At 35.1% G+C, this 16,212-nt stretch overlaps 1 protein-coding gene across 2 annotated transcripts in view; it reads left to right on the forward strand.

Annotated features, from left to right (window-relative positions):
• Window positions 1-4,823, forward strand: part of Arp2 (Actin-related protein 2) — a 66,474-nt gene extending 61,651 nt beyond the window's left edge. For both annotated transcript variants that reach the window (XM_089092425.1, XM_089092426.1), the window contains one exon: window positions 2,235-4,823. In XM_089092425.1, the coding sequence (XP_088948551.1) occupies window positions 2,235-2,405 (171 nt within the window). In that variant the 3' untranslated portion in view covers window positions 2,406-4,823. The remainder of the gene's footprint in view (window positions 1-2,234) is intronic.
• The last annotated feature ends 11,389 nt before the right edge of the window (window positions 4,824-16,212 follow it).

The raw sequence follows: 16,212 nt of genomic DNA on the forward strand, positions 1-16,212 counted from the left end.
AAACGTTTCTCGGCAGAGTGCAGTTACGGACGTCTTTGCTATTTAACTCAACTTAATTTTGTTTCTTTTTTTTACCCCTGTCAAAAATTTGAGAGAAAAAGTTACTTTCTAATATTATTCCTCCTTTTGGATCAGAAAGGCGTGATTTCACGCAAAACTATACATTTTTGCGGTATGTTTCGTAATATATCTTTCTTCCGACGCACATTTAACGTCGCGATAGATGAATATTAGACAAACGCATACTGCTACTACTACGAACAACTCACCGCAACACCAAGCCGACTGAGGCCAACACAGCTGCGCACGCTCCTCGCCCTTCCTAATCTATTCAAAGCTCCCTCTTTACATTCTCCCAGGAAGTTCCGAATGCGTGACTCCTTTTATAAAAGTGTCTTCATGTATAGCTTCGATTGCTATAGCTTCATATATAAGAAATCGAAATTATTTCATAGGCAATGCCAAAAAGTTGTTCTTAGTCTTTGTGTAGAATATTATACAGCTATTAATTTAGGTTTGATTTTTTCTTAATTCAGTTTTTCTCTTTTGCGGTTGGGATTTAATGGGCTCAATTAATCGATGAATAATTTCACAATATTACTACATGTATTATATGTGAGCCGTTTTGTCTATAAAAATTGTTGCTAAATGGACACCCGTCTACTTGGCAGCTGATACACATAGAATTCTTTGTGTTTTACGATATCAGGTTTCAATGTCAAATCAGCCCTCTTGTTTCGTAACATGTTTCCTGCAAAGTAGTTGCTTTGGGATAAGCTAATTCAAAGGTTTGATTGATTTTAAAGAGTATTCTTATTCAAGTTTTGATTTGAACCTTTTCAACTATGAAATATATTTTAGGGATTTGGTATATGTTTAAGGAAATATTTACAAAAATGTGCAGAACGGACTATAAAATGGAGGGCTGAAATGATCTCACGAAACTAAACCTAATTACTAATTTATTTTACAAGCTAGTGAAATTTGACGTAGAAATCGTAAAATGGAAGTATTAAAGAATATATGGGTATTATTGGCTAGAATAATACCCATAACTAGAATTCAGGAATTTAACTTAACCATTCCTTTATCAAGAAATTAATTTATTTTTTTAAATAGCCTATCCAGTGATCAGTTTTGAAGATAACAAAAGACTAGCTGTGTAGAATCTCAAAAGTGTATCTCAAATATCCAACCCTTACATCTGCCATGTATGAAGTATCAAGGGAAACACTGCAAGCATTATCAAAGCAGTACCACCTGAAATGGTTAGGCTGGACGTCATATAGGAACAATTAGAATTCCTCCCTCTTTGAAGTATTCTACCTGAGCTACTTAGCTCCAGGGAGAAACTTTGGTAAACTTTTACCAAATCATATTATTGACTTACGAATAAAGTGAATATACCACTCAATGCCTTTTTTTATGCTCTTTCCAAATATAACAATCATTTTTGTTGGAAATTAATTTCACCCCACCTCTATAGCCTATACTCCAATTCAGGGTATATATTTGCACATTAGGGGGGGGGGCAAATTCTATTTTTGGTATAAATGGGAGGTAAGTTTAAACTTTAACCCCAACCCCCTCATGTGCAAATATATACCCTGAATTCGTATATGGGGTAAAATTCATTTCCGACAAAAATGATTATTATATTTGGAAAGAGCATAAAAAAAAGCATCGAGTGGTATATTCACTTTATTCGTAAGTCAATAATATGATTTGGTAAACATTTACCGAAACTTTAAATAAGGGCAAAAGCAGAATTAGTAGAAATCGGCCAAAGCGTACCTCAATCCTATTTAAGTCTTACAGATGATAGTGCCTTACCTCTGCAGAGTAGCTGTCAGCGAATTGCGCAAACATAGTTTAAAATTATCTCGGAGATCTTTGATACCGGGCGAGATAAAAAATACCAGGTCTTTGCCACAAGTACATATTGACGCTCATTTCTGCACACGATTTTTAGAAGGCAGATTTTTTTTTTTTTTTTTTTTTTGGTAGCTTAATTAGAGGTTGGCAGTCGTTTTATTATTGATAGTGTCCTTAACCAATATTGACATTTTTCAGATTCTGGTTCTATCGAAAAATATCATTGATTTTCTTCCTTAAAGCATAGACTATTTGGTTGTCAATTAACAAGATACTTAGCTTTGACTGCGAATATATCCAATTTGAGGGAAATTAAGTAAATAGTCGAATGTGTTTTATTTAGCATTTTTCTTTTCCAGCGTTTCAAGATCAGAATTGAAGATCCACCTCGACGCAAGGATATGGTATTTATTGGTGGTGCTGTTTTAGCCGATGTCATGAAAAATCGAGACGATTTCTGGATATGGCGCCACGAGTATGAGGAAAAGGGACTGAAAGTCTTAGAAAAAATGGGCATTCGTGCTACATAGTTTGTGATATAGATTCCTCTAGTTATAAAAAGTTTTTTTTTCCAATTCCTTTTTAACAGGAGTATTCCAGTTTTCTACTGTTTTGTACCTTCTGTTGTTAATGATTATCGCTGTAGAAACTAATGTGATACAGTTACAATGTGTTGATTCACTGAACCAAAAGAAGGTTTTTAATAATCTGTGACTTGTTTGTTTTTTTCTTTGTCAGGTTTTACTCATCTGCCTAGATCAGTGTTTTCCAAATTGGGTACTGTGGAGTCCAGGGAATAATCAGTCTAAGACCTAAGTTGGGTGAACTGAAAACCTATTTGATTCAGACGAGGTTTTAGCCTCCATTTTTTGCATTCAAATGCTTTTTATGACTAATAACTATTTTTGGAGGGAATTCAATATTCCAAGGGGAATAATATTGCATTTTCCGCAAACTAATCATAGTAAACGTTGAAAGTCTCCCCCGTTATTAACGAAAGAAATTGCTATAGGAATATAGCAAAACTTTATAGAGATGCGCACTTTAGGAGTTAAGGCAACAAAAATTTTGGTTCAAGGAGACAGTTTTGGACTCTAGAAAGCCGCACTTTATAATGTGTGGGTGGCCAAAGGAACGAGAAGGACCCCCTCCCCTCCTCTCCATCCTTGCCTGAGCACAGTTTATTTTGTGTGGTTTTTACTTACGTAGATTTATACAAATGTTTGGATAAAACAAAAGAAAAAAAAAACAAATTCTGTTTCCCCATACTTCTCAAGATCATAGATCCATCCCTGATGACAGGACATGCGAAAATGTTATGAGGAAATTTACTTTTGAAAATTTGAATGTAATGAAAGTAGAGATTATATTCATATAGAAGTCTTGCCTAGCTAAACTTCTATGTCACACCGGGCTCGACAGTTGTCTATACATGGACAATTAGTCAGACTTGTTTGTGAATGGCAATTTTTCGTTAACATGTCTGTTATCATGGTATCAAAGTTTTAATGTAAGCTTAACTATGATTACTTTGAGTTTATGCTGTTCAAAATTATTGGACCTGATAGTATAAAAGACATGAAAAGTTGGGGAGCACTGACCTATGTCGTTGACTTTATTTAGCTAATAATGGGTTTAATTTTGTCAATGTCCAGTCTAGCTTATCACTATATTTGTATCAAATATGAACATTCATCTCTTACGATCTGTTATGTGATGTCATTTATAAAAAAAAAAAAAAAAAAATAACAGTTGCCTTGGTAAAAATCGGTTGTCCGTGAAATATTTTTGGCCTGTTTCAGCCATTGCTTTGAGAAGAGAGATAACGTTGTCGTTTGCGCTTGACAGAACGTTTAATGTCCAAGGATTTTACTTGAAAATGAAAACCCCTAAAATAGAAGAATAATTCAAAGATCATTCAAAACAAGATTTTACCCATGAAGAATCTTCGTTGAATAAACATATGCTGACTGTCTAGCGTCGTATGTATATCGCGCACGTTTTCTTAAGTAAAAAATTTTCAAAAATGAACTCTTAACGATTGAGAAATGTAATAAATCTGCCTTTAAAACTGTAATTTTGTGAGCGTTTGTGACACGTAGGTTGTCTTATTTATATTTATAATATAAATATCATATAGTCCTAAATGTTTAATTTTTAGTTTTAATTGTGCGTTTTTTTTTTCATGTATAAGTAAGGTAAATAACTATGACACGAGTAGTTTATAAGTTAGTGATGATGTGTTACAATATTAGATGTTTTTTCCTGGCCCGGAAACGCGTTATTTTTTATTTAATGTCTTTGGTTTTAAAAACGTGTGCGATATATTGGTCCAAACAATAAAAGTTTTGCAATCTTGATTTTCATTGCTTTTGTTTCTTCCTCGCAATGGACTACACGAAGCTTTGAAGATCGTTCGCTGTATTATGAAATTAAGAAGAGCCAATGCACATTATAATATTCGCCATGCAGATTTTTGGAGACATGTTTTTTAAATTCTTATATGGAAGGGTTTCTCTCCCACCATGTGCAAATTAAGATTTGTTTAACAATTAAGAAGTTTCAAGTTCATTTTGTCACATAAAAGCAACTTATGTTTTAGCTGTCTGGTTTCGCTTCTTTTTTAACTTTGTAGAATTTTAAAGGAAACAACAAGAATATGCCTCGTACAAGTCCTCTAGCAACAATCTTGTAACTGTTTTTTGCTTAAAATTCTATTAAGAACTAGCTTTTGTCTTTGTGTAAGTTTTTCTGTTTTGGATGTTTCACAGGAACGCTAGCATTTATGTAGAAATTTACTGTAGTTGTCAGATGTCTCTGGAAGGTAATAAAATCTGTTGCCATTTGTTTATAACACAGTGTATGCGGTTCAGAAAAAAAAAAAATATAACTGCTAAAATCGCAGTCACTGGTGATTATAAGTTGATCAAATACATTTTTTTAATCTATGTTTCGTGTTTTATGTTTAAACGTGTTTTGAGGTCAGTTCTGACGGAATTTTTATGGAAGAGTTTATCATGCAAAAACGACCCATGAACTTCAGGATGTAAATTAGGGCTAGTATGTTAGATAGACAGGAAAACACGATGCATTTAAGCAAGGTTTCCTCTGCAGTAAAAACGAATTTTCAATTCTCAGCCCGAATAACGGCGAATCGGATGTTTTTCCAGAAGGCGAATAGATCTTCTAGCTAGGACATCACTTTTACTGTGTTTTCTTGCACTTCAACAAGATATAATGCCGAATATCGTATGCAGTGCACTATTTCCGACACCTAGGTGAAGATGCAAGGCCCAATTGGAATTCCACACCATTCGAAAACTGTATTACATATATGTCTATAATGGAAGGAGTAACCTCATCTTTTGTAGAAAGACTGGAAAGATTTACGTCTTTTTGTAAGTTCTTAGACAGACATACATGTGTAATTAGTCATAAACTGCCATAAACTACGCAACTGTTGAAGAGATTGCTACTTACAACGAGAATCATTATATACAAGCCTACCCCATGCCGACTAGGGGTCGGCACCGTTTTCGTTTCTGTTTCTGTTCTTCTTCCACCGTTTGCTGTTCTGTTTTTTTAGAAAACGGAAAAAACAGAAAAAATGTAGCCGTTTTTTTATTACCGTTTTTTTTCTTATCGTTTTCGCCGTTTCTGTTTTTCTTAAACCCGTTTTCAGAATCATGTCGCATTCTTGCGACTTTTATTGGATTTGGTCAGTTGCCATGTATAGAGTCTGGATTCTTGATAATCTTGATGCATGGTGAATTTTGTCAGTTCAGATTTCAGAAAATGTCTATGCATGAGAAGGAGCTTCTAATTAGAGAAATTTAAGTAAGCAGAAGTTATATATATATATATATATATATATATATATATATATATATATATATATATATATATATATATATATATATATATATATATATATATATATATATATATTATTCCGTATATTAAAGGGGCTGTCCCCTCCAATAGAGCTGTGAGAAAGACTCAAAGCTTTAGCGTAAAGAGCGAGGAGTTGAGGCGAAGACAGTCCCTTTCATACACGGAATAATTTCTGTTCGTTTTAAGTTTCAATGTCACTCCTTACTTCCAGTTAAAAAAAACTTGTTTTTTTATTTAATTTCTGAACGTTTTTGAATTAATGCAGGTTTTGGTAAATTTTCGGCAGTTCATATTATTGACTTGCGAATAAAGTGAACATACTACTCGATGCCTTTTTATGCTCTTTACGAATATATATAGCTCTTTAGCTCTTTTTTATGCTCTTTACGAGTATATGTAGGGGTGGGGGCAACCCCACCCCTATATATACCAATTCATGTTATATATTTGCAGATTAGGGGGGGGGGGGTGGGGGCAAAGTTTAAACTTACCTGTCATTTGCATCAGAAATAAAGTTGCCCTCGAATTTTTTGGCTACTTAAAAACGGCACTAGAACTTATAATTTTATTTACGAACGTTTTTATTAGTAATAAATATACGTAACTTTTGAATTAAATTACGTAACGAACTTCTGTATTCGTATATTTTTATTACGTATATTAGGGGCTCGCCTCCTAGTCAATACCTCGCTCTTTACGCTAAAGTTCGAATTATGCTCCAATTCTTTAAGAATACCGCTTAATCACAAAGGCCGTTAATTAGAATAAATAGCTCTTATGAAAATACTAAAAACTTTAGCGTAAGAACGAGGTTTTGACTAGGGAGCGAACCCAGTATATGCGTAATAGTTTCTTTTCGTTTTAGGTTTTGATGTTGCTCGTTACTTTCAGTTGAAAACTTGGGTACTTATTAAGAACCCGATAAACACACGAGAAGTGAAGTTTCGTTAATGCTAATGAAATAAAACAAAATAGGATGAAAATATAATAATTTATGAACAAATTTGGGCTATATATTTGATCATTAGGGGTGGGTTGGGGTGGGGTAAAGCATAGCATATATTAAATGCATAACTTAACCTAACATAGGTACCTTTTTTGCCCCTTCAACCCCAAACACTAGTGTTTAAATCTTTGTCACGGAGTGAGCAATACCTCACTAGGCAGCGAAAGCCTGTTTTTCATACAGCATCGTTGAGATTTCGATGCGGTCTTTCTCGCATGTTTATCGGATTCTAAATAATTACTAAAACTTGTTTTTTTTTTTATTTAATATCTGATCATTTTTTAAAATTATGCTTGGAAATCTGGCCTCCCTTCATAGCAATGTCCCTTCCCCCACGAAAACTTCTTCCATGGAAAGATCCCTCCGCGTAACCCCCTACCCCCTCCCCCCTCCACTACCAGAAAAAATCCCTCTGAAAATTTCTGTATACTTCCCAATAACCAATGCTATATGTAAATATTGGGCAAAGTTCATAACTTTCTGACCTTCCCCCGGGACTGTGGGGGATTAAGTCATCCTCAAAGACATATGTATTATTTGTTTCGACCATTCTGAACAAAATGGCTATCTCAAAATTTTTATCGGGTGACTTTGGGAAAAAATTAACGTGGGAGGGGGCCTAGATGCCATCCTTTTTTTGTCACTTGAAAAGGGCAGTAGAAGTTTTAATTTCCGTTCGAATGAGCCCTCCCGCGATATTCAGGACAACTGGGTCGATACGATCACACCTGGAAAAAAAAAGAAATACGCATCCGTGATCTTTCCTCTGGCAGAAAATACAAAATTCCACATTTTTTGTAGATAGGAGCTTAAGTCTCTACGACTTTTAGGAGGTGTTTCCCCCTTTTTCGAAATCAAGGCAAATTTTCTCAGGCTCATAACTTGATGAGTAAAACTAAACTTGACGAAACTTATATTTTTTAAATTAAGCATAAAAATCTGGTTCTTTTGATGTATCTATTGGTATCAAAATTCTGCTTTTTAGAGTTTCGGTTACCATTGAGCCAGATCTTTTTTCCTTCTTCTTTCATTCTTATTCTGTAATTCTGATTTATCATTCTCATTCTTATTTATATCATTGCAATCGCAGGAGTATGAAGAGTTAAACTCACACCGCTCCAAGCAATTAGTAATGATATTCTTTACAGGTGCTGATACTTCTGCTGTCATAAATGGCATAAAATCTGGTATCGAATTTTTCGTCAAATTCTGACTCCGAATTTGATGTGGGCCTTACATTAAAGAAGGTCAAATTTTGGGAGCAACGTGGGACCAGATACAATTACCTGTAGTTACTGCAAAAAAAACGTAAAGTCAACAAGGGGGTTTGCAACGTCGTTTAGAAATCACCTCAAGAGTAAGCACAAAATTGCTGAACAACCTAAAACAAATACTATTCCCAATAAGTCATATCCTACAGCCTTGCCTAAGCTCAGCATGCCAAGCACATTATGCGAAACCACCCAAACTTAAGTTGAAGCCGCAGCAAGCAAAAATAGTGATATAAGAAATTATTTGAAGTCTACAGGGCAGCAGCAGCTGAAGCTGAACAAGTTATGCAGCAAAACAATTTGTATTGACAAGCTTCCTATTTCAATATTTGAAAAACTGGGAGTAAAGGCTCTAATTTCTAAGCTTACTGGCTCCTCAGCTCGTACTGTTGCAAGACATTTAGTTATAGTAAAGAAGATCAAGGCCAAGCAGCTAAAAACGGAACTACAGAAAGTCAGGAAAGTGAATTTAACCCTAGACTGCTGGTCTTCAAGAACAGGGTGTGGCTTTATACTTATTAGAGCTCATTACGTAATGAAAAATGCTGACGGCAAGCTCACTTTAGTACATAGAATCCTTGACTTTAAGAGACTAAAAGTTGCTCACACTAGCGCCAACATCCTTCGTGCATTCCGTAGTAGCCTCCGGAGGTTCAGAATTCTACAGACAGTCTACTTCATATTTACTGATTCAGGAGCTAATATAGTAAAGGCCCTCAGAGACGGTAACATTATGCGAAGCTCATGCTTTGCGCACAACCTGCATAATGGGGTGTCTAATGTCCTTAAGCTATAGGAATGCAGAAACCAGGCAGAGTTAGTAAGTGCTACCCAGCTGAGTCATTCCGGATCCAGTTCTAAATCTGATGATAACATAGATACTGCTGAACAAGATGACTTTCCCGACCTGATTCTAGGAGATAATGACATTGAAGAAACGGGTTACACTGACTGCAGTAATGACAGTAATAGTAGCTTGGAATCAAATGATTCGGATCTTTACAGTGATTATGAGAACTCAGTACCAAGACAATTAGTTTCTACTGAAGTATTGACGCTGGGAGCAGCACTGGTAAAAATACGAAAGCTAGTTAGAATACAGAAAGTGTCTTCCAAATCCCATGACCTCTTAGAAGCAATCTGCAAGACATATAATCTTAGTCCATCCATCACAAAGGACATGAGTGTTTGATGGAACAGTACCCTTACTATGATGGAAATGTATTGTGCCTGTAAAGAACCACTGCGCGAATTCTTCGACCGAAGCCTTCGTGACGCTAAAATCAGAGACCTCAAACTTAACAAACAATGAGTGGTCTATTGTGGGAGCTGTCATTGAGGTTCTTCGCCCGTTTAAACAGGCATCGGTGATAGCTAGCGGGCATAATTATATTACGGCAAGCAAAGTTGTGCTGATGATTAAAGGACTTCAGTTATTTTATCAGACGCCAGATTGTAGTGCTATTGCTGAGCCAGTCAATGGCTTGAAGGAATTATTAGCTGTCCAACTCAGGAGATATTTTTTTAACAGTCCTAGGTTTGATATGCTACTCTTCACAAGAGATGGCTTTTTTGACCCTACAGTTTACGAGAAATGAACGATATAGACAGAGTTTCAGCTCGCCAGTCCGTCTCTTCACTTCTCCAGCAGTTCATTTCCGAAAAGAGGAATACCCTTTCAAGTCTAATAGCCCTTTCAAATCTAATTGAACTCTGCATCTTTCCTAATTGACATCATTCCTATCAAGACAAAGACTAACGAAAATGCATTACCAACTCCAAATTAAGAAGACAGCTTGTTTGCTAAGTTTCTTGAGAAGACTGGGCTTCGGATGAACTCTTCAAATCAAAATGCTAACAATATAAGCACTGCCCGCACAGCAGCAAATATAATTAGGGCATATGATGAGAGTTCCAGTGTTCTTAAGTGAGAGACGTAGATCAGGAAAAAATAATTCTGATCTGCTAGAATGTTGGACTGACTATTTCTACACTTATCCAGAGTTAAGTGAAATTGCTTGTATGCATCTCGCAGTGCCTGCAACTTCAGTACCAAGTGAGAGCGCATTTAGTATGTACTTTACTAGAAAGCAGTGCTCACAAATTACTGCGAAGTCACTTCAACTTCGATTGTTTCTAAGTGATAAGTTTTGATTTATGTGGTCATTTTGAATGTTTGGTCTTTTTTTTTTATATTCGATCTTTTTTTTAATCAATGTTTGTCAGTGTTAATTTTACTCTCATAAGCCTAAAAAAAAAACAAAAAAAACAACAGAAATATATCTTAAAACGACAGTTAAAAAGAAAAAAAAACGGACCGTTTCTGTTTTTTGGTAGAAAAACGGAAAAAGAGAAACGGAATTCCGTTTTTTTCTCATTTCTGTTAGAAACTGTTTCTGTTCCGTTTTTTAATTGCCGTTTTTTACCGTTTCTGTGTTAGCCAAAAACAGAAATGGTGCCGACCTCTAATGCCGACTGCCGGGGCCTGCATTCGAAATTTGATAAATAGTTGTTTTTGTTTCTTAACTGGCATATTCACATTTCTGGTCACTGAAAAAATCTAAAAAGATCGCAACTTTAAGGAAGAATTTTGTATTTTCCCCAGGTGGTTGTATCGAACCTATGGTGATGACATGACATCAAGAAGAGGCTTATATTACTTGCGGTCAAAAGATAAGTGACAATGAGAATCAATACATGCAAGCCTGCCGCGTAGCGATGCCGAGGCCAGGCCTCGAAATCGGCTAAATAGTTTTTTTTTAAACTGGCACATTGACATTACTGACCACAAAAACATTAACCCCCAACAGAGAGCAGAGCTCGTAAGGTTGGGTATGTAAATAATAGGACATAGACAAAACAAAACATCTCGTCATAATAAAAGTAATAACAGCAAAAATTAACTGGATTAACAATAACAACAAAAACCTGAGAAACAAGGAAGAAAAGAAAGGAAGGGAGAAAAGAGGCGTGGCGGGAGGGGCGGGGGGGGCATCCCATCATGAGGACAAAACAGAACACAAAGAAACATATCGTAAATTTTATTATTCCATCATCGAAGGTTAATAAACAAACATTAAAAAACAATCTTAAATATTTATTTCTTTAAATTCAGCTGAGATTTTTGTGATGGATCAATCTGAGTTTTATCATTCAGCTTATATTTATTTGCAATGAATGGTACTAGATACCTAAGTGAAAACCTTGACCTTTTGCATCTTAAAAAAGGAATTCGGTATAATCCCAACCACCGACGAGCTGAACGAGGGGGCAAAATCGATAGAGATTCATTGTAGAAATAGTTATTAGGATTTTGAATTTGAAAATGCCATAAGGAAATATTTACATCTCGTATATGTTTTAAATCCGACAAATTCAGGAAAAAGAATGTCGTTTTTGTTTCAGATGTATTTTAAAGTTTTGAGGTTAATTTAAAAAAATATTTCAAGTATTTTTACTGCTCTATTTTGTAGTACTTGTAATTGCTTTAAATGCGTCCAAAAGGTATTAAGATAGATAATTGGGTAGCAATTCAAATACAAAGCAATTAAAGAATGGTAAATTATTTTTAGTATGGAAATTGGGAAAATATTTTTCACCCGGAACATCGACTCAATATTTTGAGCAAGTTTAACCTTTAAATGATCAATGTGATTACAGAAAGACAACAATGAATCAAGTAAAACTCCTTAATAGCAGGACTAATTTTCACCTGCAAACTTTGCGGAAGATCATTAATATAAATCAAAAATAAAAGCGGACCTAATACTGAACCTTGAGGGACACCAATACCAATAAGGCTTTTAAATTAGACAGTTTTCTATCGACATCTACCACAATTTTACGTCCACAAAGGTATGATTTTACCAATTCTAATCCTATCCTTTTCATGCCCGCATTTTCCATTTTGTCAAGAAGAATTTCATGGTTTAATATGTCAAATGCTTTCTTAACATCGTAGAAAACAGTAGCCACATGGAAAGTATTATCTAAATAATCATTTATTTCTAATATAAGAGCTGCAACTGCGTGTTGTGTGGAATGGCTCGCCCTAAATCCAAACTAGTATTTGGTAAAAAAAAACTATCTTATTCGAATACTTTCTTTTAAAAAAATTTCAAGCACTAGATAAAGGCGATAAAATTACGATGGGACGATAATTATTTACATCAAATTTATCACCTTTTTCTATGTAACGGAATTACCCGGGTAATTTTCCATCTACTAGGAAACATACTTGAACGGGTACAAAAAAAAAAAAAAAAAAAAAAAAAAACGACTAAGTGGTTCAGAAATCACTATAGCAATACTCTTTAATAGCTTTGTTGATAGTCCATCATATCCTACTGAATTATCACTTTATATTTTTAATAACCATATAGAATTCTTCAAAACTAACCGTGTCCAGAAATATGCTCGTACCAGAGGGAGGGAAATAATGTTTATTCATCCTGCGAAAAGAAAAATCTATTTCTGCAGAAACGATAGATTGTCCAATGCCTACAAAATGATCACTAAACATTAGCAACAGCTTCCGGTCCTCTAATTTCCTCACTATTTATGTCATATTTCTTCCAATTTTATCCTTGATCAAGTTCCAAGTTTTCCGAGGAAAATCAGAATTTTGAAATGAATTTTCATAATAAGTTTTTTCTCTCTCTCCAAGAGTCCTTACAAACAGTTTTTTTTTAATTTTTAAAACGCAACATATTTATTTCTGTGGGATATTTTATTCTGATTTTATATAAATGGTGTTTTTCATTAATCAACCACAAAGGGACTCATTTGCTCAAGGTTTTCTTGGAGCATCCCTCTTTCCCATTGGATTTCTATACGAGCAAAATTGATCAGGCTTTTCAGTCGATATATTATAAAAATTGTCTATGGATCGATTTGGATTCTTTTCAGTAATTATTGAACTCCATTCAACGTAACCAAGCCCTTTTGTTAAATTTAACATATTCTTATGCGAAAAGTCTTGACGCTTTGTTCGACTTTTTTTTATTATACGGGAAATAAAGTGAAAAATTAAACATAATTATGCAGTGATCAGAAGAATCATCAGGAATAACATATGTATTACGGTGCCGTAAGGTGAAAATATTATCAATTAGTAAAAATGATCTATCAGTTATCCTGGATGGCATAAAACATACAGGGTTTTATCCATGAGCTAGCGGACATTCTAAAAACCGCACAGTTTTTTCTATCCATTCTATTCTGGTTAGCAGATACAATGTTCTTAAATCAATATTAAAATCTCCCATAACTAGATATGGAGTATTAAGACTAGCTAATTTATCCAACAAAATTTCAAAACGATTTATAAATTATACCTGACTAGCTGACGGAGTACGGTAAATAGCTGCGATTAGAAGCTTCTTATGATTTAAAAAAAACACTCAGCAACACAAGATTCAAAAAATATTTTAATATTCGCTGGCAAAAAATCTAGCCTTGCGCAAAATGGTTTGTAACTTTTAATCAAAACACCAAGACCACCTTGCTTTTGTCTATTTCGACCGATATGAAAAAATTGATAATCATCAACATGAATACTTTATGAATTTCTGCTGGAACATCCTCACTAATAAACAAATTGTAATCGTTTCTGTAGAATGTCTTACCCTTAAGCTTGCTAGCATTTTTTTTTATCATAGCTAACTTAATATCATCTTTTTATTGTCACCTTCAAAACTTACGATTTCTATCGCATTGAGTGATCGTGAAATTTACAACCTACATTTCTAATTCACTGCGAACTACCTCTGTAAATAAAACTTTAGCGTTATCATTGTCCTCGCGCACCGCATTCCATATGATAACATTATTTTCTAATTTAGCGGCTTCCATTCTCACAATCCTACCCATACAATCTTCAGTTTTTCTTCTTATCTTCATTATTCCATCGGTACATGTTTTTATTTGCAATTTGAGGCAAGATAAATCATTTTCGATCTTTCCAATTTTCAGCTCATAATTATTCATCTTATTCTTATGTAGCGAGTGGTCTTTTCCAGATTATCGACCCTTACCGTAAGAGTTTCTAATTGATTGTTGATTACTGAATTGATTATTGGTGGTTGTACCGATCCAACGGTGACGTCATTACATCAAGGAGAGGCTCACATTGTCTGCGGCTAGAAGACAAGCGACAATGAGAATTCATTTATAGAAGCATTTGAAAGTAAGTGTTACAAAAATCGGCAACCACAGTGAAACTCGAATCCTGGCGGATTTAAGTTCAAGTTTCAGAATGCATATATTCTCGCTATTAAAGCGTTCCAGATACAAAGGAAAAATATTACGCAATACCGGATAACGCATCATTTTTGAAATTCTTGGAAACCGGTTTGCTTATTCTTGGAATGATGCTAAAAAAAGGTGCTCAGAAACAAATCAATGGAGGCATTTACCAAAAATCCAACTCCAACAGAGAAAATCGATTGTGCAATTAACTTGTTATGATATTGTGACGCTTAACATGAGCTGGCCAGCATCCCAGAAACAATACATTGATTTCCTTAGAATGTATTTCTAAGAACTTTAATGTGATTCTAATATACGGAAAAAAGTAAAAAAAAGATCGTTTGTGGGGTACTGGGGCCCTGGAGGTGGACTCGTGGCCCTGTTGGGGGGCATGGGGTCCTGGATGGGAGTGTGGGGACCCAAACTCATGCGCAAGCCCGGTAATGGAAAACAAATGTGCTCAGGGCCATTTCATTACAATAATGGTACCTGCCCTGTTTTAGTCATAATCAATAATCGGCGTGATATCATTATAGTAAAAAAAAAGATCTCTTCAAATTTTACATTAGAATCCATATCAAAACTACGTTTAATAGACATCATCTTATTTCAAACTCACTTCAATTATTGAACAACATACTTGGCAAACGAAACTCAGATAATAATGCTTCCAGAAATTTCCTTATCAACTGGAAATTAAGATAACTTCATCCAGATAACGCATCATTCTTGAATTCTCGGAAACATGCCAAGGAATTGTCGGAAATAATGGTATGGACCCGCTTGTATTCGTTACATTGTTTCACCGACAACATGAATGATTACGCAATACCAGATAACACATCACTCTTGAAATTCTCGGAAACCGGTTTGCTTACTCTTGTAATGATGCAATTAAAAGGCGCCCAGAAACATATGACTGGTAGTATTTACCAAAAATCCAACACCAATTGAGAAATCGATTGTGGAATTAATTTGTTACGATATTGTGACGCTTAACATCAGTTGGCCAGCATCCCAGAAACAATACATTGATTGCCTTAGAATATATTTCTAAGAACTTTAATGTGCTTTTAAGATGCAGAAAAAAGCTGAAAAAAGTTTTTGGGGAAAAATTTGGGGTGGCATTGGGGTCCTGGAGGCGGACTTCGGGCCCTGGAGGGGTAATCAGGCCCTGGTGGGGGGTCATTGGGTCCTGCATGGGAATGTGGGGTCCCAAACTCATGCGCAAGCCCGGTAATGGAAATTCAATGTACTCAGGTTCATTACATCGCAATAATGATAACTGGCCGATCGTAGTCATAATCAATAATCGGCTCGATACCATTATAGTACGAAAAGATCTCTACCAATTGTATATTAGAATTCATATAAAATTTCGTTTATTTGACATCATGTCACTTCAAACTCACTTAAATTATTAAATAACATGCTTTGCAAACAAAACTCAGCCTGGCTGCTTGCATCCAAAGACCCATTTTACCAAAAAAAAAACCACTGGCAAGCATTTCCAAGCATTTTCCTTATCAATTGGAAATTGAGATAATACTATGGGCCTGCTTGTATCAATTGAATGGTTTCACCGAGAATATTTTTTTTTCCAGATAATGCTAGGTCTCTCCTTGGAAGTTATTAGTTGGATACGAGGGACTAAATAAATTGAGATATGGGCCCGATTGTAATAGGGGGGTATGGGCCCACTTGTAATACTGAGATATGGGCCCGCTTGTATTCATTGTATTGTTTCATCGAGAACATGAATGATTACGCAATACCAGATAAGGTATCATTGTTGAAATTCTTGGAAACATGCCAGGAAATTCTCAGAAATCAGGATATGGACCCGCTAGATTTCATTGTATTGTTTCACCGAGAAGATGAATGATTACACAATATCAGATAGCGAATCATTCTTGA

This window comes from Artemia sp. Qi Xiang Cuo, chromosome 7 (assembly GCF_049724085.1).
Source record: "Artemia sp. Qi Xiang Cuo chromosome 7, ASM4972408v1, whole genome shotgun sequence".
Classification (NCBI taxonomy): domain Eukaryota; kingdom Metazoa; phylum Arthropoda; class Branchiopoda; order Anostraca; family Artemiidae; genus Artemia; species Artemia sp. Qi Xiang Cuo.